This window comes from Pelobates fuscus, chromosome 4 (assembly GCF_036172605.1).
Source record: "Pelobates fuscus isolate aPelFus1 chromosome 4, aPelFus1.pri, whole genome shotgun sequence".
Lineage (NCBI taxonomy): Eukaryota > Metazoa > Chordata > Amphibia > Anura > Pelobatidae > Pelobates > Pelobates fuscus.
The window spans coordinates 233,619,652-233,642,310 of NC_086320.1; the positions used below are offsets into that span (position 1 = coordinate 233,619,652).

The following is a 22,659-nucleotide window of genomic DNA, read 5'->3' on the forward strand; positions in this document are numbered from 1 at the left end:
TGTGAGGGTGAGCATTGAAAATAAAAAAATAACATACACCCTATTTACTAAATCCACCGACCGAAACACACTTCTTCATGCTACGAGCTTCCATCTGAACCCACTAAAAGCATCATTGCCCTACTCGCAATTTCTATGGGTCTATAGGAACAACTCAGACCCGGTTAAAGCCCAAGAGCAAATTAAAATCATGTGGGATAAGTTCTTGGAACGTGGGTACAGGAAAGCCGCACTGAAAAATGCTCTATATAGATGCCAACATGCAAAGACCGCACCTGAGATTAAGAATCAACGCCTGGTCTTTCCTACGATTTACCATACAGCTTCTACTGCATTGAGAAGGTCTATCAATGCTAATTGGCGGATACTGAGTAACGATACCTCTCTCCCCAGTGTGTTCTCTGCTCCACCAATGATGTGCTACAAAAGGAACAAAAGCCTGAGGGACTTGCTCGTTAAGACAGATCCTTTCCACTGCTACGAAAATAAAACAGCTACTAGTAATCTTGGCTGTTACCGCTGCTTGGGATGCGTCACCTGTGGACATATGGTCCCAAGCCGCACGTTCTCACACCCCCACACAGGCAAACGATTTACCATCAAACACCGTTTGACATGTACTAGTGACTTTGTCATATATAAATTGACATGTCCCTGTGGCCTGGCCTACATAGGCAAAACTGATCTGCCTTTAAGAGAACGGATCCGAAATCATCGTTCAAGCATCCAGGTGGCGTACAGAGATAATGTCTCGGAACTACCCGTGGCAAGACACTTCCTAGAAGCAGGCCATGCCCTCTCGTCACTCAAATTGATGCCGATTGATCAGATACCACCACCAAGAAGAGGGGGCGACCGGAAGAGAATGCTCCTACAAAGGGAGATATATTGGATCAGGACATTGGAAACGACAGCACCTAAAGGATTGAATGAGAAATACTCTCTAGCAGTCTTTCTCTAAATTTGACAATTTTACAATGACTCCTGATAAATCCTGATTTACCCATGAGCCCACCCTGAGGGATAGGCGAGGGGGTCATCAATACTTAGATGATGGAATAGTAATACATGTCCAAGTAACCACCTAGTCACAGTCGTGACTATTAGAACACAGTAATGAGAGACTATATGACCTGTCAGAACTCATGAAGTGGTTCTAGTTTGGCGTCTCATAAGTAACCACTCCATATGTTTTTTTTTTTTCATATGTGTTTTTTTGTATGACTGTCTTTGGATCACTGTACGTTTAGTTGAATCTATAACTATTCTAGAGTGTTGAGGGTTTCAGTGCAGTCCTCCATGTTGGCTATGAGCGATAATGCCTATAAGCTCAATTATACTGTATTCTAATAAGGCATCCCTTTGGCCTTTGCTAACAGATACTGTGTTCTTGATATAAAGTTGGTGAGTCCAATGGGACACAGTTTAAAAGGGTGTGCATTTGTTATAGAGGAGTAATCTTTATCTTGGTAAGCAGGTTTGAAAATATGCAATAGGAAATTGGTGACTGTTTAGATGGCATAGAGGAAGAATTTTCCCGATTAGCTAGTTTGTAAATATGTATATATTTTCATGGTAGAGGGTTGTGACAGGTTTGAAAATATGCAATAGGAAATTGGTGACTGTTTAGATGGCATAGAGGAAGAATTTTCCCGATTAGCTAGTTTGTAAATATGTATATATTTTCATGGTAGAGGGTTGTGACAGCGTCACATAGTTAGCCACTAGGTACATTTACTGGTCTTTACATAATAGCCCTTTAATTAATCTTTGGTGGGCTTTGATATAAATTATCTTTATAATTTTCACACTTACCAGTAATTTGGATTTCAATGTGTTCCCCTGAGGGTACCAAGAAATTCCCCTAGAGGGTAGTATCCCTTCTGCTATAATCCTGTGCTTCAGGAATTGACCTCCAGACAGTTCTGATGTTTTTATTTATTATTCTTTATTATTTATTAATCATTAATTATCATTATTTTTTTTATTTTCAGTGGGTGTACATTTACACCAATATGGATACCTGTTTGAGGCATGTGATTTTGTGCAATTTTGGTTGTGGTTTTGACGTGCCCCACTGGCGTCTAGTTTCCATGGTAACTTCCAATGAGTGGCCTGTCACATGATTGACGCTGGCGTGACTCACGCATGCGGGATGACGTCATCGGATTGCGACCGGCACTTTTGGTGCGCAAACTGACCGTGCTACTCATTACAGGAGGCCTAGACCCAGGTGGGGTAAGTCAATTGATTGACGTTTAAATGATGTTGGTATATATAGATGTTTGATTTATGAGCTTACCTTGTCCTGATGAAAGTCTAAATGTTTAGACTGAAACGTTTAAGTTTTTTTACTTGGAGCATTAAAAGTTAATTTTTACTTAAGAAGACCCTGGAGTATATATATATATATATATATATATATATATAGTCAAACAAAAAATTCTTGCACTTCAACACAAAAAGCTTTATGGCCTGGTGCCCAGCAAAGAAGAAGCTTTATGGCCTGGTGCCCAGCATATATATATATAAACAGAAAAGGTAGCACTCCCGGTCTTCAGTTAAAAAGTCTTCTTTATTGTGCAAGAGTTAAAACATAGTTCCAGGATCAACATTTCAGTCCTCTCTCAGGACTTTCATCAGGATCCTGGTGAAAGTCCTGAGAGAGGACTGAAACGTTGATCCTGGAACTATGTTTTAACTCTTGCACAATAAAGAAGACTTTTTAACCAAAGACCGTGAGTGCTACCTTTTCTGTTTATACTTGGATATTTAAAGTCCCATGGTGAGCACCCGGCATTTTTTTCATACATTATATGGACAGCCTGTGTGCAAGGATTTTGCATTGAATTATATATATATATATATATATATATATATATATATATATATATATATATATATATATATATATGTGTGTGTGTGTGTGTGTGTGTGTGTGTGTTTGGTATCACTTTTTCCATTTACCGTATATACTCGAGTATAAGCTGACCCGAATATAAGCCGAGGCCCCTAATTTTACCCCAAAAAACTGGGAAAAAACTTATTGACTCGAGTATAAGACTAGGGTGGGAAATGCAGCAGCTGCTGGTAAATTTCTAAATAAAATTAGATCCTTAAAAAATTATATGAATTGAATATTTATTTACAGTGTGTGTATATAATGAATGCAGTGTGTGTATGAGAATGCAGAGTGTGTGTATGAGAATGCAGAGTGTGTGTATGAGAATGCAGAGTGTGTGTATGAGAATGCAGAGTGTGTGTATGAGAATGCAGTGTGTGTGTATGAATGCAGTGTGTGTGTATGAGAATGCAGTGTGTGTATGAGAATGCAGTGTGTATGAGTGCAGTGTGTGTATGAGTGCAGTGTGTATATGAATGCAGTGTGTGTATATGAATGCAGTGTGTGTGTATGAGAATGCTGTGTGTATGAGTGCAGTGTGTGTGTATGAGAATGCTGTGTATGCGTGCAGTGTGTGTATGAGTGCAGTGTGTGTATGAGTGCAGTGTGTGTGTATGAGAATGCTGTGTGTACGAGTGCAGTGTGTGTGTATGAGAATGCTGTGTGTATGAGTGCAGTGTGTGTGTATGAATGCAGTGTGTGTATGAATGCAGTGTGTGTGTATGAATGCAGTGTGTGTGTGTGTATGAGTGCAGTGTGTGTGTATGAATGCAGTGTGTGTGTGTATGAGTGCAGTGTGTGTGTGTATGAGTGCAGTGTGTGTGTATGAATGCAGTGTGTGTGTATGAATGCAGTGTGTGTGTGTATGAGTGCAGTGTGTGTGTGTATGAGTGCAGTGTGTGTATGTGTGTGTGTAATGCAGAGTGTGATGCAGAGCCTTGGTGGGGGGTGGGCATTTTTATTTTTTATTATTTTAATATTTTTTTTGTTTCATTAAATTTTTTTATTATTATTATTTTTTTATTTTATTATAATTTTTTATTTAATTATTATTTTTATTTTATTATTTTTATTTTTTTTATTATTATTGCTATATATAAATTTTTTCGTCCCCCCTCCCTGCTTGCGAGCTGGCCAGGGAGGGGGGCTCTCCATCCCTGGTGGTCCAGTGGATGGGCACTGTGTAGGAGGGGGCTGTGGGGGCTGCAGAGAGATGTTACTTACCTTTCCTGCAGCTCCTGTCAGCTCTCTCCTCCTCCGCCGGTCCGTTCAGCACCTCGGTCAGCTCCCAGTGTAAATCTCGCGAGAGCCGCGGCTCTCGCGAGATTTACACTGTGAGCTGACAGAAGAGCTGAACGGACCGGCGGAGGAGGAGAGAGCTGACAGGAGCTGCAGGAGAGGTAAGTAACGCTCTCTGCAGCCCCCACAGCCCCTGTCTGTATTATGGCAATGCAAATTGCCATAATACAGACAATTGACTCGAGTATAAGCCGAGTTGGGGTTTTTCAGCACAAAAAATGTGCTGAAAAACTCGGCTTATACTCGAGTATATACGGTAGTATGTTTTTAATTACATTTTAAACAATTACAATTATGTTTTAAATTACATTTCTCTGTTCTATTTGATTTGTTCTCTATGTAAACTTTTTTAGTACTCATATCCAGATTGCAATTTGTTGTCCACCCTGTTAGTTTCACATTTGTTTTATCATACAGATCAGCAAAATGAAGCACCGGGAACAACTTTGTGTGTAATTAAGTAATTGGTTAAGAAGTTCCTGTCTGAATGTATGGCTGCTATAAGAGGATCTGCACTCCACAGTAATATTGTAAGATGCTCTAGATCAGTGGTTCCCAACCCAGTCCTCAAGTACCCCCTAACAATTCAGGATTTAGGGATTACTCCGTTGTGTCTAAGGTGTTTTTAGAGAAAAAAAATAACACTTTAGACACAACCCCCTAAATCCTGGACTGGTAGGGGGTACTTGATGACTGGGTTTGGATGAAATGTAGGCAACCTTCGGCATTCCTGATTTTGTGGACTAAATCTACTCTGGTGCTTAGCCAGCATTATGTTTGTAAGTGCATTATGGGAGATGTAATCCACATCATCCGTTGTGCCTACCATTGCCTACCATTGAACTAGATAAATACCCATTACATCTTTGCCAGAAGTCCCTTACTGAATATTAAGAAGGCATGACGAGAGATGTATCCCTGCAATGTTATACTTCCTCAATTACCTCGATAGGTCCCACTTGAAAATCTATAGAAATCTGTTGTTCTCTGATTTCTTTCAGTGCTGCCATGGCTATCCTTATGTCATCCAAATCCTTGATAGGTCTGTTTAGTTTTTTACTCATTTCTTCAATGAAAGTAAATATGTTTTCCATTTCCGTCCTGTATTTCTTGTTACAATGTTGACCAAGGTCAACCATCCAAGCCTTTGTCTCTGAAGTTAGTGCTAATTTCAGATCAGCTGAGGAAAACATAACAATATCGTTATTTACAATCATTTATAAAGTATGAGCCCATTCCTCAATTATTATAAAGGTTCACAAACAGAAATAATGGTGCACACAACATGTAAACAAAATAGTTGCCAAAATATAGTACATGCTTAAATTAACACACAAAAAACAAATAATGGAAATCAAATAATGATACATCGGAGAAATGCCTGTAAAGCTGTATATGTGATGCAAGATTGCAATAATCCCCATCTAAAAGAAAAAGGCCTGCACAAATATTTCCACCATTAAAGAAAATGCTACCCATCCACGTTTTAAATAAAAAAAAAATGATGGATGAATGATGCATTTATAAAGAATACCAAAAAGGACAAATAATAAGGGATATGCAGCAACTCTATAGAAAAAATAAATTTAAACTGCATTAGTCATACAATAAAAAAACACATCACAGGCATACTAAATAGTGATCCACGTTATATTAGTTGTACATCATTATTTTATACAACTGTTAATACAAAGCTATTTAAAAGCAATATACATACTGGAAACTTTACAGTGGCTTAATATGTACCCCCTTTTCCTGTACATACATTAGATTACCACCTAGATATGAAGAGTGCAGTTGATTTTTAATTTGACTGAGCTGTAAGTTTCCTGAAAAGTCTTGAGTAATTGCATGGCAGGCTGATAACAATGATTTAGTTGGATTAGTCTGTGCTCTTCCCATCTCTAAGCCTATGCCAATAAATGGCAGATGGGTTATTGGGATGCCAACTAGGTTTGGATAGCAATTAATGAGGCATCATGAAAATTATTCAAATCTTGGTGAAAGGCATATAGGATAGAAGAAAGCATATTTTTAGAAAACATCTTTGTAAAATGAATATGTTTGTTGAGCTCTATTGGCAGTGATAGAACTAGAAAATACAATAGACATGCATATTAAAGTGCATGAAATTAAATTGATAAATTATAAATAGACAGATGGATAGAGCAACAGCCACAATACGTAGATTGAATGGTACAATCTGTACTTGATACATTCTTAGACTCAAATATATTTTGTGACTCCACACATACTAATATTCCTTATTCTGTAAGCTAGTGTCATCATGTCATCAGTCTCTACACTCATTGGAATAACAGATCATCTGGTCACCCTACATTTATATTAAATGCATTCCTTACCATGATGCTTCACCACCCTTACTCCTGGATGTGCATGATGGGAAATGTATTTCACAAACATCCGGGGAGCACAAATGCCACAATCACTGCTCTAGAACTTTGAATTCACATTTAAATTATTAGTGTTGTAATTATTAAGGCTGTATTTTTCAGCATACAGGTTTTTTACAAACCTAAAATTCAGCTATTGATAAAGGGATACAATAGTCACCAAAACAACTTTAGCTTAATGAGGCAGTCTTGATGTATAGATCATGCCCCTGCAGTCTCATTGCTCAATTCTTTGCCATGTAGGATTTAAATTACTTTATTTATGCAGTCCTAGGCACACTTCCCTGCATGTGACTTACACAGCCTTCCCAAAAACTTCCTGTAAAGAGTCATGTAAGGTTTACAATTTCCTTTGTTGCAAATTCTAAAAAGTTAATTTAGAATTTATCTCCTGCTCTGTTAATAGTTTGCTAGATCCTGCAGGATGCTCCTGTGTGTGGTTAAAGTTTAATTTACAGAGCAGGAGTTAAAAAAAAAAAACTTTTAAAGTAAGTTACATCTGATTGAAAATGAAACCATTTTGTTTTAATGCAGGCTGTGTCAGATACAGCCAGGTGAGGTATGGCTAGGGGTGCATAATCATAAACAAACATGATTTAACTCCTAAATGGCAGTGAATTGAGCAGTGAAAATTCAGCGACATGTTCAAACACAAAAATTGATTTATTAAGTTAAACTTGTTTTGGTGACTATAGTGTCCCTTTAGGATTTCATTGGTATCTTTGGTTATCATCCAATTCAGGTACGAGCAAAATGCAGGTTGGGAAAGTTAATCATTGTTATAATATTATTGTTATGATACTTATGCATCTGATGTCAACCTATCTGTCAATATCTGCAGATCTACATGGTGGGTGTTGTATAACTGAATTTGTGAAAGCTATTTTATTGTTTTTTGTTTTGTTTTTTTCATGCCTTTACATGGATACGTAAAACAAAAATACTTACCAGTGTACAATGCTATGGTACCAACACAAATAAATTCTGGCTCACAGTTGATTGACAGTTCAAGATCACGATAATATAGAATTTGAGATTCAAACTCCGATAACAAAGGGTTGCCAGCAACAAATTTCTCAATTACACTGTCCTTATCACTCTGCCAAATATGATGATAACACTTAAATCTCTCCAGTGCAGTTAGCACTTCCTGTTAAAATGAAACATTACATATTTAAATAGAATTCAGAATGTCTACTTTTTAATGAAAAATATATATACAGGAGTAGCACTGTTGTGCCTCTTCAGTTTAAAAAATGTTGCAGAACTAATTTTGATGGGAGTACTGGTAGTTTGGAGTGAGGAAAAAAAAAACCATAAGAATACCAGGAAACTTGTCGTATTTCAGCTAACCAAAAGTTGGATTTTGAAACTTTATTAAAGAACTAAACCCCTACATAAATTAATTCTCAATTACTGCAGACTTCTTAATGCAGATTCTTCTAATTATATTTATGTCAGTAAGCTTTGAATTGTATTTAAAATTGTTCTCAATTTGGCTACTCATGGAATGAATTACATCTAACTGACAAAGGCCGGGTAACATCAATTGTAAATGCCAAAACACCTAACAAGTTGTGACTCACCTTTTTGGTTGCATTTATTGATGTACTTAAGACAGAACAAAGTTTAACAATCTCTTTATTTTCTGAAACACTCTTAAAGTAATTTTTGTGCCGCCTTTGACCAGATACATTGATAGACGTCACGTCAGAAGCATTTTCTGTAAGCGAAAAAAAAAAATATGTATCTTAATGGTATGTACACTCTAAATTATAATTTTTCAAATACATTTGTTATGATTACATAAACACTGAAATGTTCTGTTACTGGGGAACTGGAAAACAGGTACAGACACTTGCAAACACCACTACCATCTATCAGGGAAAGCCTGGGCACTTATGAGTCAATAGAAGTATTACAAAGTCAGAATTATCTGAAGATCAAGGCAAGGGTCTTGTATTATATGATCAGTGATCATATAACCATTTAGAACAGTGTTTTCCGAATCAGTTCTCAAGACCCAATAACAGTCTAGGTTTTGTCAGTATCTTCATTAAAATTAAACAGGGAAATCCATAAATCTGGATTGCTGGTGGGCCATGAGGACTGGTTTGGGAACCACTGATTTAGGGAAAAGGGTGCTGAGAACAGGAAATTTACAAATAAAAGCTTCTAGCAGGTTGATGTTCAAGATATATATAGATCACCATGGAGATTTATTGGGTGATAGTGAATTAGAGGCAGGTGCAGAAACTACCCTGCTGCCTAGAAGAAACTCATAGAGCGGACACAATTGAACGTTTGAAATGCAGTTGTATGCCTGGTGCATTTGCAAATTCACTGATATGTGGAATTGAAATTGAGTAAAACAAAACTTTTTTCAGAATATGGTTTAATTATATACAGAGAGAAAATGCATTTCAATCTACAGCATAGAAACCAAGGATTACCATGGGTATTCTTTCCTGCTACTTCCAGTAGGCCATCTTCAGAATCACTATCCATACTGTTTTTCCTCATTGCTGCTATCTTCCGTTCTAAAATTTTCTTCTACAAGAGAAAATAATGTTAATGTACTTAGGTTAGGTATATAAATTAAGTATTTGTTGAGCATAACTCTATAATAAATTCCATTCTTTGATAAATTTAGTACTGTAGAGTTGTGGACCGTGTATTTTCATACTGTATTGTAAAACCCAATGGACACCAGAGCTAACGTTGATTGTAACGAACGCTCTTACCCAGGCTCTAGCTCTCTAAAAGTCTTGTGAGTCACCATTTCTTATAGTTAGATACCATATTAACCTAACGTTAATGTGAATAATCCTTTATGTGTACATATGGGTTCAACAGACAAATAGATATGAAAAGAATGTGGTCTAAAGGGCGTCGATGAGAAGGACCGGTATAATTTATATTTCTCCTCTCCTGTTTTGAAAGTAATCTATCTGCATGCAATGCTCTTCATATCAGACTCCTCCAAGATCCAGCAGATCAATTAACTAGAAATTGTTCTTTTAGATGGCAGTTCCTGCATCTTACACTTTTGGGCCTTAATATGATCACATTTAGATACATTTTATATAGAATTTCTGTAATTAGGTTTGTACATTTGTGACTGTCAGCATAAGAGAGAACATATAGCTCATTTTTTGTGTTACAACGAGCAAGAATCACAAGAAGTCTATTGATCCCTCACGTATTTTCACATAATAAGGGAACTTGACTAGGTTGTTCAAAACATTCATCCATCAATCAAAGAATATAATGGTATTAGTCCCTTGACATATAGGTCCACCTCCTCTATTGTGAATTTGTTTGACTGCTAATCAAGTCGTCTATCCAACACTGTTCCTTGGTGGATGCTCCAATAAAGAAATCAATATAGTACCAATTTTAGATAATCCCATGTTCCAACTAGGCCAACATCCTGACTCTATTTGAGTCAAGGGCTTACCTTAAGAGATACCTCAATAATCCCTGCTTAATTAAAGGATTTTTTTAAAATGCCTCAGGTAACCTTTGTTCTTACAGGTACTTTTTTTCTTTCTACATATTTGATGGATTTCCATAATATATGGGTCTTCTTGCACCATTGTTGCAAGATTATTAAAATATGTCTCCAAATTTTCAAAGCTTTTATGCGAGAATTGCTTTAAGGGGCTCCCAGATGATACTTATACCCAAACTAGCTTAAGACACATATACAGCACGTTTTCTCCTTTGTATTTTAAGGGTTGTGGCAGCAGAGTTCTCTCTGACATATGTGTTTGAACTGTGATAGATAAATACAGACTTGGAATATTCCACTTCTCTTTTTTTATTATTAATTATTATTATTATTATTATTATTAAATCAATTAAAATCAGGTATTTTTTTTAACTCACAATTGTATTAGATATGTAGGAGCATATGTTTTCTCTTTTATTTCTCCTTACACATTTAAATGTCAAATGTTAAAATAATCTGTTGTTTTATCATCTGGTCATCATTGAGAAGGTTTTATTTGGATTTTTTTGCTGTGTATTATCAACATCTCTATAATGACATGGTACTCTTATTGACTGCATATCATAGTTCATAATGGTATATTTCACAAGCTACTGTACATTTTGTTTTAAGTGTAAAAAAATTTCATAATATGAAAAAGCAAATATTACATACCTTTGACATCCTCTCATGGCTCCATTGTGCCACTCCTTTTGTTACAGTGACAATGGTCTCCACTGCTTTATTAAGGGTTTGTTGAACTTCATCCAATGCTGGCACCATACTAATGTTTGGGATTGCTAAGGTAATATTGGTCTTGAAGATTGGCTGGCCACTTGTTTTTTGCTTTGATGGTTTGTTGCCATCTACTCATCACATAAATAGAACCAAACAAAAACAACAATATTTATTATTCCATTAAATATATTTTACCAAATAAAAGCAAAAATGTGCTATTACTATTAAAGCGACACAGTACCTTTTTCAATAACTTTCTCTTTTCTTCCTCTATCTTTCTTTTTATTTTATTTTACATCTATTTCTAACTAAAAACATAAGACAAAGAAAACATTGACTTATGTATTTTTCCTACATCTGACACTTCTATACACAGTCGGATCTACCGCTGTCTAGAAGTCTTAATCACCTCAGCCGTCATCAGTAAAGACGAAAATTGTCTCGGTCTATGGATATGGCATGTACTAGGCTACAGAAGTGACGTTGGCTGAAGAGAACCCACCAGAAGAAGATGGCAACTCTCATGAGGAACAGGTTCAAGTAAGTAGAATTCACCTTCCCCTGCTCTCCCCAAGCCACCAGACCACCACCAGCAATGTCACCGTTGGGGGTCTTTGCTAATTCAGCAAAGCCTACAGATGGTGACAGTGCTGCTTTAAAGAGACTTAATTACTAAATATTCATCATAAAAAATATCTGTATCATATTGTATTACTGTGCAACATAAGAGATACATGGTAGAGAGGTCCCTGATAATATAATGTGTACCTCTGTGGGCCTCAAAAATACTAGCTGGCTAGTTTAAAATAAGGGAGAGGAAGGGTTTACAAAACTATAGCAAGCATTAAAGAAAATATGCAGATGTATAACATGGGACATGAATAGAGTACTTAATTAACATTGACATGTTCAGTGCCTATTGAGCTTCATTATTTTTAATTAATTTATGATATCTAGTAGCATGCATTGTTGCAAGCAAAAGACAAAACATGGGCAGAAACAGAAAAAATAACAGAAAAAGTCTTTACTTCCCACTCAATACATGTTTTGCAATGCTGAATGAATTCAAACAAAGATTTAAAAAAGGTTCTAGGTCCTATTTTATCTTGTCTATCACACCTAGAGTGAGCAGGCACCTAGAGTCTTGTGTAAAGTTTCCACATAAGCAATACAATGAAATCCTAATTAGACTTGGCATCTCACCTAGAAAGCTGATCATTGAAGATGTTTGAATCCTTTTCCTAATGGTCTCTAAAGTATTTCTAGTAACTTTTAACAGCGCTTCAAGATTGCGATGATTGAAATGTGACAAAAGTTCTTGAGCTTCTTCTTCTAATATCTCCATCATATCTTTCTTCTTTTTCTTGTTCACTGGAGACAGTGGACCTAAGGTAGCCTGGCTGGCATTATCGGTATGTGTCAATGTAATTGGTTTTCCTTCATCAGCATCTTTAACAGTTGAAAAAATCATTTGAATTAAAATAAATGCTTAAAAACCTTGAACACATCATATGCAACTAAAAGTAAGCTTGCTTGGTAAATCATAGATTATGAAAGTTTACATTTCTGACAAATTAAGAATTTATAATATACATTGTACATGCATACGTTCACACATTCATTTCTTTAATACACAAACCAAGATTTCAACTGAAATGAGAGCATCTACCACATTTGATTTTACATTTTCTGTAGCAGTATCTGTGTTTTACAAACATAACACTGTCCTAACATTGCTTGCTCCTCCAGGTTTTATGTGTAGTCATTGTATTCTCATTCACATTGTTCCACTCCACTGCCCAATTAAAAAATAAATACTTTTGGTAAATAGAGCCCCAATGAAAATATGCATTCCTTTAACCCCTTAAGGACTGAGCCAAATGTACACGTTGTGAACAGAACAAAACGTAAACAAAACCTTTGCGCTATATATCTGTCCAACCGTAATTCACCTCTTTCATATTAAATGCACCCCCCCTTATTATATATCATTTTATTCAGGGGAAACAGGCCTTTCATTTAATATCAAATATACAGCTATGAAACATAATTTAATATGAAAAAAATGGGAGAAAATAAGAAATGTTGTTTTTTTTTAGTTCTACATGACAATTTAACTGTCAATGTCATAATACTGTTTGCTTTTACTGCAATAAAATACACATTTGTATTCAGCAAAGTCTCATGTGTAAAACAGTACCCCCTATGTACAGGTTTTATGGTGTTTTGGGAAGTTACAGGGTCAAATATAGCGTGTTACATTTGAAATTGAAATTCAACCAAATTGGTTACGTTGCCTTTGAAACTGTATATTAGCCCAGGAATTAAATTTACACCCATAATGGCATACCATTTGCAATAGTAGAAAACCCAAGGTATTGCAAATGGGGTATGTCCAGTCTTTTTTAGTAGCCATTTGGTCACAAACACTGTCCAAAGTTAGCATTAGTATTTGTTTGTGTGTGAAAAATGCAAAAAAACGCCAATTTTGGCCAGTGTTTGTGACTAAGTGGCTACTAAAAAAGACTGGACATACCCCATTTGCAATACCTTGGGTTGTCTACTATTGCAAATGGTATGCCATCATAGGGGTAATTTTCATTCTTGGGCTACCATAGGGTCACAAAGGCAACGTAAGCAATCTGGTGAATTTTAAGGTGAAAAAAATGAAACACAAGCCTTATATTTTACGCTGCAACTTTTGAAAACACCATAAAACCTGTACATGAGGGGTACTGTTGTACTCGGGAGACTTCGCTGAACACGAATATTTGTGTTTCAAAACAGTAAAAAGTATCACAGAAATAATATCGTCCGTGTAAGTGCTGTTTGTGCGTGAAAAAATGCAAAAAACTTCACTTTTACTGGCGATATCATCGTTGTAATACATTTTACTGTTTTGAAACACTAATATTTGTGTTCAGCGAAGTCTCCCGAGTAAAACAGTACCCCCCATGTACAGGTTTTATGGTGTCTTGGAAAGTTATAGGGTTAAATATAGTGCTAGCAAATTAAATTCCCTATACTTTCAGCATGGGTTGTCAGGCAGGTCCCGCTAATTGTAATTAATTAAGATACCTAATTATGTAAAAATATTACATAAATATATGTGTAGAATTAATATATGTATATACATACGTATGTGTATATATATGTAAATATATATATAATTTTCTTTAAATATTTGTATTTATATATAGGTATATATATATATATATAGTGATATATACGTATATATTTTTATATATTATTTAGTTCTACATGTATTTTGATATAAATATATATATATTAATATCACAATACAGTTAGAACGAAATAACACACATCTATATATTTTTTTATTTTTTTTTATTTTATTTTTTATGTATTTAATTTTTTTTATATTATATATAAATATATATATAACAATAATTATATATATATTTAATCAGTATCAGTCTACGTGTAATTTGATATTAATATATATATATATAATTATATATATATTAATAGTAAAATACACCTAGACAGTGTATGTGTGTGTATGTATTTGTGTATATATATACTTAGATCATATATATATATATGTATATATATATATATATATATATATATATATATATATATGATCTAAGTATATCATAATTTTTTTACACTGATTTAACATTTTTTTTATTTGATTTCAGCCAGCAGGGGGACTAACTGTCATTACAGTTGGTCCCCCTGCTGGCAATGCCTGAGCCAGCTATCCCGGCCATGTGATTGTGAGGTCCTCGCAAGGACCTCACTCTCACATGGCCAGGAGGGTCGGAAGAGGACGGAGGTGCCGCGGGGGGCTCCCTGGGAGTCACCCCAACCGCGATCGCCGGCGTGGGATCCCCGGCGTGGGAACGCCGGCGACCGGGTAAGAAAAGACAGGAGGGCGTACAATTACGCCCGGCGGCACTTAGAGCTGCTTAAAACAGGGCGTAATTGTACGCCCTCCGGTCTTAAGGGGTTAATGATGTATTTTTTCATAATTATGGGTATGTAAATATACCCCCAATAAAAAAAAGCATTATTAAATACATGCATAATTTCATTTGGGCTATATCTACTAAAATTGATTTTTGTATTTGAATATATTTATTTTTTGGGTGGGATTTGGGCAGTGAAGCTTCAAAAGCTGCAGATCTCTTGTCTGAAACCTTTGGAAGTCCTACGATGCTATCTCAGTCTAAATGTCCCGTGGCTGTCCAATCACAGGCTTCCCAATGCAGCTCTAAGAGAAGTCTTCGCAAGGCAGGTTGTCTGAGCAATTGCCTGCCTCTTGAGTTTAGCTCCACTGAGGTAAGCAACCAGGAATTAACAGGACCCGTTGTCTGATTTTGTCAGGGTACCTGTAGTCTCTACCCCTGAGACGGGTAGAGACTTAGACGTTTTTCCATCCAGACGGCATGATTCTCCCGTTCCTCGCGGTCCCCTCGCGCATGTAAACGCCAGCCGCGAGAGAACTATGCCTTTTTGTAACGTGACGCTCAATAGTCGACGTCATGACGCTATTCTAGCCCGACCTGTCAGTCAAATCCCGGACACGAATCAGGTCTCGGCGGAGGCGTGATTAGTCTCTAGAACCAGGGTATTTAAGGGAGCTCTCAGCATTTGCTCATTGCCCTGTCGTGGTTCTAGCCAGCCTAGTCACACAGTGCTCTTGTATTCTCTTGTCTTTTGGTTCTGACCCGGCTTTGTTATTACTTACCTGTCTTCTCTGTTATCCTTGACCCGGCTTGTCTCTCGCTTACCTGTCTTCTCGTTCCCTCGACCTCGGCTTGTCCCTGACCATTCTATACGTAGTATTACGTTAAGTCCGGCCATTCTAAGGTCCGGTATACGTATCTGCTACTCTTTGTACTCTGCGTGTTGGATCCCTGTCCCGATCCTGACAGATTGATAGCCATAGATGTGTTACAAGGTTGACTTGTAAAAGTTCCAAAGGGAAAAGATGTGGGATACATTTCAAAGTGAAACTCCACTTGGTAAAGAAATCTTTCATAAGCTTTCCTGTAAACCTGGGCAGTCTGGTAGGGTGTAATCAAGGAGCAATAGAAGAAGCTCCTACTACTACAGCAGGAACCTGAGGAGGACCAGAAACTGTATGAGTCTGTGTGATTGTGGAGACAATCAGTCCCGGTATGGAGTGTTTGAAACTGATCCATTCTATGATCTAGTTCTTCTACCTTGGGCAGGTGAAGATTTGTTGAACTAATTCTGCAAGCCCTGTCATAATGTTAGGGTAGGAGGTGACTCAACACAGAGGATTGGGTCACAGTACACATGTATACATACATTAGGTACGTATTACCAGTTCTTAGAGGTGGCTGGGCTTAACATAATAAAACAGAATGTAGTCAGTATACATAAATAAATGTACTCTCTCATAACCACTAAGGAAAACAGGACAAATAGGATTTAAATGGGCGCAGGGACTATCTAATTGGTTAGCATCATATGTGCAATGCGAATACACAGTGTTACACCGTTGACACAGGTCCATTTGCAATGGAGTGTCAGATGAGTCACAAATGGAGCAAGGGCAGCAGTGTTCTGTATCAAAAATGATGCTAGAACACACAAATAAAATTAAGAACTTATAATTACACAATGTCTTCTCTGCCCTTACAAATATTTGTATGGGATGCACATATGGGGGCACATCATTCAAGTGCCTACCTCCTTTCCTTGCCTGGGTAGAGCCCAAGCCCCATCTGTAAACAGGGATGTCAAACTAATAGCAGTTGTCTTGTGAACTGCTAAATGTAAATGGTGGGGTCAAACTAAACATTCCATAAACTAAGTTTTAATCTATGGGTCCTTTATGGGAAGGACTCAGTAGGCCAGAAAGAGAGGCCCCTGTTCAGTGGAGTCTATTCCTGATCTGGCCAAAATTCACTGCTGCTTGCATGTGAATTTGTAGAATTCACAGGAATATTAAAAGGTGAGGTTTTTTTTTTTTTACATTTTATATACATTTAGTCTTTTTTTAAATCTATATTTTCATGAATATAGATCTCAATTTAATATTTCTGGATAGGCATCGAATGATTTAATACTTTTGGATAAACTTTTAAAATTATTTAAGATTTTGAAAAATGTGTTACTATCTTGATATATTAGTACATTTGTATATATAGTTTGTGATACTTTAATATTTTGAAAAAATAATTTGAAACGTTTAACCAAAAACATTAAATTAGTTGAAAAACTGATCCAAAATAATTACATTTGAGGCCATAATGCGTTAAAAAATGAGGCTCACTTTAGGCCTAGAGTGTTCTTTTACAAAAGCATAAAATAAAAAAACTGTACAGAATTTTATAACCGTGTAAATCAAATTACCCTTATGTTCTGCTTCATTCATATTTTTACTTCCGGTTACTGATTTTGTATCATCATCTGTAGAATGAACTTCTAAATCAAGCAGCATATTTATAAGCTCATTAGCTGCTTCTTCAACCATGGAACTTTTTGTTTGCAACATCAATGCACCTTTTCCACAGAGATCCTGTTCATATGAAGACAAAAAAAAGTCTGTTTACAATAGCTGCAATGTTTTCTTAATGCAGATTAACCCCTTCTTCACTACAGGACTTCCTTCTAGTACAGCATTATAGAATGATTTCCTATGAATGTGCTGATACAGATTCTCTCACTCACATATTTTATTATGTCCAGCCCATTAGTTCCAAAGAATATTTAAATATGTTGTCTACGGAAAGGGCACAGGATACACATTTGTTAAGTTGCAAATTTTAGATATAGCTATATACTGAGGTATTTTCATATGAAGGCAGGCTAAGAGTAATATAATCATAATGTTACAAAATTGGAAATAGTGTGTTTGGCATTGTATATGTGAGACAACTGTTGATCATTTGTTAGCTTATCTGTACTATTTCCTAGTAATAAAAATAATAATAATAATATAAGGTATTTCCTGTAGTTTACAAAATGTATTTTTAAAAAAGCCATATACACATCAATACGTTAAATATTGTAAATCTATATTTGAATCATAAAGGTCTAAAAAAAAAAAAATCAAATTGGGCATCGATTATTGTATTAATGTATTGAGCAAAATGTAAAGCCCATCAAGGAACGGCTCTCATGCAGCATGGTATGAGCTCATGAAGAGTCGAGACTGTGCTTTGAATGGGCACAAGAACCATACAGACAGTGCCTCAGCAGTGGACCCACCCTTTTTCAAGGAGGACCACCCATCAGGTCCTCTCAATCCAACCATCGGGTTTGAGGTATGTGTACACTATAACACTAGGAGTATATAAGCACAAATATGTAGAGCAGTGTTCGACAATCTTTGGCAATCCAGATGTTGTGGAAGACATCTCCCTTGATCCTTTGCCAGCATGATGGCTATAAGAACATCATGGGAGATGTAGCCCACAACATCTGGAGTGCAATGGTTGCCTACCCCTGATGCAGGGTGATAAACACTCCAGTGCAATGGTAGTCTATATTGACAACGTGTAGCACACCTCAAGAACACAGGTAAACAGTGCCAGAGTGCCATGCAACAATGACAACAACAACAACACAATAGCTTAAATTTTGTTTCTTGCATCTTTGAAAGAAATGCTTTTTGATTAAAAGTGATCTAACAAAAGGTAACCTAATATTTGGTTGAAACTGCTATTCAGAACTTGTAATGACAAGTATTTGATTATGTAACTGGAAGTAGCTGAAGGTAGCTATGTATATCCAGCTTGAAACCAGTAAGCAGGATTCATTTTAGATAAGATAATTTGCTTGTGTAATGGGTCATATTACAGCTCCATTAAACATGTAAAATGGCTCATTGTTTTCTCTGTAAAAAGCTAACATTAATGGAAATAAAAGTAGCTAACAAATTACCACAGCTTAATTATATAGCAGCTTCAAATAGGTATTTCCATTCAACATTAGAAACACATACAACATGTGTGCAGAGTAACCCAATAATAGAAACCTACTGGGTAAAAAAAATAAAACTATGGAGATCATATAGATCATATATCAGTCAGGACCGTGACAAGTTGCCTCTCTTCCAAAGAAATATAAATGCTAGTACACCAGTATTTCAGATGATTAATATTATTATTAGCAGTTATTGCCACTTACTGCACAGCTGAGGAAAATTAAAAAAAAAATGAGACATACTATTAAAAATGTGACAGCATCAATAGGTCGATGAGGACCCTGCTCAAACTAGTTTACAATGTAGTGGAAGGGGGTTATTAAAACACAATAAGAAAGATAGCATGGGGGGCAGCATGGCAGATAGCAACCAGGATACAGGGTGGAATTTAGTAGGAGTTAGAGTTGTTAAGATTTCTGTAGATAAGGGTTAATATTTTGAATGTAATCCTATAGGGTACAGGAAGCCAATGTAATGACTGACAGAGGGGTGACGTGTGGGAGCAGCGTCGCTCGGAGAGAAAAACCAGTCTGGCAGCAGCATTCATTATGGCATATGATTTCTGGAGAAACCAATTAAAAGACAATTACAATAGTTAATGTGAGATATTACAAGAGAATTAGCTCCTTAACCGTATCTTGCCTATAGAAAGGGGTGAATGCGGGCACAGTAAGGCCTGAATGAAAGATAACAACACCAAGGCAGGGAGTTTGCAGAGATGAGCTGATGTATGTACCATCAACTTGCATGGCGACCGATGGGAAGATAAGAAGCTAAGTTTTAGACAGAGATGGGAAGAAATTCAATCAGAGATGTAAGAGAGACAACAGGAGATTTGTTCTAGGACAGCAGGAGAGAGATCAGGGGAGGAGAGATACATTTGAGTGTTATCAGAATACAGGTGCATTAGATTACAATAAGAAATAATATGTTTGCCAGGAGAAGCAGTATAGAGAGAAGGGGACCAAAAACAGAGCCTTGGGGGACTCCAAGTGAGACAGGATGAGGGAAGGAGGTATTACCAGAAAAGGAGACATTAAAGGATCATTAGGAGAACCAAAAAGACAATGTCATGAAGACCAAGAGTGTGAAGAGATTAGAGGTGGAGACCATGTTCAACAGTGTTATAAGCAAAAAGTCTTGATGAATTGGTATGGAGTAGTAGCCTTTGGACTTAACCCCAATTAGATCATTAGTTACTTTAGTCAGTGCCCTCTTAGTAGAATGTAGGGGGCAGAAGCCAGATGGAAAAAGGCTAAGGAGGGAATTAGAGTTAAGAAATGCAAGAGTTAAGAAAGGAGTAGAGATATGGAGTAATAGTTGGATGGGGAAGAAAGATCATGAGATGTTTTTTTTAGGATGGATAGCATGTTAAGTTGTATGTTTTAGGGGTGGCAGGAGGCAATGCCAGAAGAAAGAGAGCAGTTAAAGATATGCAGAAGGTCAGCAGAACAGAGAGGAAATGGATTTGTATAGAGATCTCTTGTTCAGTAACTGTAGAGAAGATATGAACGGTATGAGAGTCACAAGGCAATTCAGGTTGAGAATGAGAGGAAGGAAGGAAGGAGAATTATTTTTGCAACTGATTGACCATGTCTGTAAAATAGCATGCAAATTATCCGCTGGAAGGTTAGTATGGGTGGCCGCATCACAGGGAATTATAGAGTTGAAGTAAAGATACACCTGAAATTGTGGTGTGTATGTAATAATGAGTAGAAAAGTAGGATTGTTTAGCAAGAAAAGGGCGGTGCTGTACAAGTGTAGCATTCATTTGAAATGAAGAAAGTCTTACAAGATGTGTGACTTCCTCCAGAAGTTTTCATCTATCTTTGTAGATAGCGTTTTGATTTAGTGTGCCATGGATATTTGGGTATTATTATAGTGGATATATATATGCTGTCCGCAGGATAATGACACACTCATATGTATTACTCACAATAACAAACATGTTCTCTACATTACAATTAAGTGTTTAGGTAACCACAACAGTGCTGTAAACACCTCCTCTAGAACATATGCTTTTTCGAGCAGGGTCCTCATCAACCTATTGTTCCTGTATCTTTTGTAATTATTTAATTTATTGTTAAATTTCCCCCTTTATAAATTGCAAATAACTACAGCATAAATCCCAATAATAAGAACACATGAATTGACTTTGCAACTGCTGTTATTGCAATGTGTATGTTTTCCAGAATTTGCCTATATGTGTGCAAAAGTTAAACTACTTCTAGAATGCACACTAAGCAAAGTAGATTGTCTATCATACACGTTAACATGTATGCAGGTTGTCCAGGTGTTTGAAGTATCCTTTAATGTATTTACCTTGGTCATGTGGAGAAATTCATCACAGGTTAATGGTTCTTCCTCAGGAAGTTTACACAGAGGGGTTGTGCTCATTTCCTGTAGCACTGCATCAATCCTGAATTCAACCAAGTCATTGATTCTATCCAGCAATAGCTCAAGCTCAGCTATAAAGAACAAAAATTAATATGAAAGTAGCACACAAGTGAAGCACAGAACTTGAGAAATTAGGAATATAGTAAGCATCTTTAACACCTTCTGCTTGGCCAAGAAGAACTATGTCATAAGAAGTTCATATTCATGTTTACTTATGATTAACCCATCAAGTGGGGAATCCCAGGCATCTTAAAGTTTAGCTTATATTTTATATATTTATTTTAATTTGCAGGAAAAATCAGATTCATCACGTTGTACTTGTATTTATAATACAAATATATGTTCTATAGGCAGAGAATGTGCATATGACCAGAAAAAACATAAAATATAATGTACCATGTTTCTCAGTAATTGTATTCACATATTTCTCAATATTTAATGAAGTCCAGTTTAGTGACGTTAAGCCCGGTTGAATAGCTTCATCGACTTTAGCTATATGTGGAGCCATAAGTTGATCAAGTGGATGATGGATTTTTGATCTAACTCTCTTATCTTCCTTAAGCATCATCTGAAACAAAAATGATAAAAAATGCATCATTATCAGAAATGATGTACCTACATATACCATGTTAGAAACCTTGCAAGAAAATAAATCAATGAACATGCACTAGAGGTACTGTTGCTGGAGGAGCATTACACACTAAGGTAACTCATCGACTTGAACAGACCCCCTTCCTCCCCCACCATTGATATTATGCTTTCTTTTTCTGTTGTATAACTGTGAATGTTGTAATGGAGCTCACATACACCAGTTCTAAAGTTTAAAGAGGCTTGACATTCATGTACATCTGTAAACATATCTAATGTAAAAAAAAGATCTGCACCATTTCTCTTTGTTGTGCATCAGCTGGAAGGGAGTGGAGCATGTGTTTAGATTAACATAAGTACCTAAATCCTGTAAGGGTGTATTGTATGTAAGGAGGCACACTGAATAAATTGGCAACAAAATTAGAATAATGAAAACATTTATTTTGTTTTGTTCCAGAACTAGAGAATAATTCCACAGGTCCTTACCTGTAATTTATTAAAATTATTTTTGTACAGGTCCTGATTTTGCTGGAGAGCAACAGCAAATGGAGGTATCTCAAGACCCATTCGAGCCATGCATTCAGATTCTCGGATCAATGTCAATATCATAGGATCAAAGTTCACATATAAGTCCCCTGTTTCTGGAGCCTTGACCAACAGAGAAGCTTGGAGACCAGACTTGGCAATTTCCACCTTTGAACAGATACACAAACAGAATTTAATTATAGAAAGTCCATAAACCAAATACTACTTTGTTCAAAACTAAAAGGATGATGTAATATTAAGAACATGTAGGAACATGAGGCAGATAGGAACAAAGGGACTGACTAAGCGCTAATGTATTTAACTGGTAATTTAGCCTTTATAATTGATGCATTTATTTATTTATGACTAAACT

At 36.4% G+C, this 22,659-nt stretch overlaps 1 protein-coding gene across 1 annotated transcript in view; it reads right to left on the minus strand.

Annotated features, from left to right (window-relative positions):
• Positions 1-22,659, minus strand: part of DNAH5 (dynein axonemal heavy chain 5) — a 193,295-nt gene that overhangs the window by 142,877 nt on the left and 27,759 nt on the right. The window contains exons 15-24 of the mRNA XM_063451949.1: positions 22,248-22,454; positions 21,570-21,741; positions 21,099-21,244; positions 17,201-17,366; positions 12,050-12,295; positions 10,784-10,974; positions 9,069-9,168; positions 8,202-8,338; positions 7,564-7,765; positions 5,146-5,381 (exon numbers count right to left, since the gene is read on the minus strand). Coding sequence (XP_063308019.1) covers positions 5,146-5,381; positions 7,564-7,765; positions 8,202-8,338; positions 9,069-9,168; positions 10,784-10,974; positions 12,050-12,295; positions 17,201-17,366; positions 21,099-21,244; positions 21,570-21,741; positions 22,248-22,454 — 1,803 coding nt within the window. The remainder of the gene's footprint in view (positions 1-5,145; positions 5,382-7,563; positions 7,766-8,201; positions 8,339-9,068; positions 9,169-10,783; positions 10,975-12,049; positions 12,296-17,200; positions 17,367-21,098; positions 21,245-21,569; positions 21,742-22,247; positions 22,455-22,659) is intronic.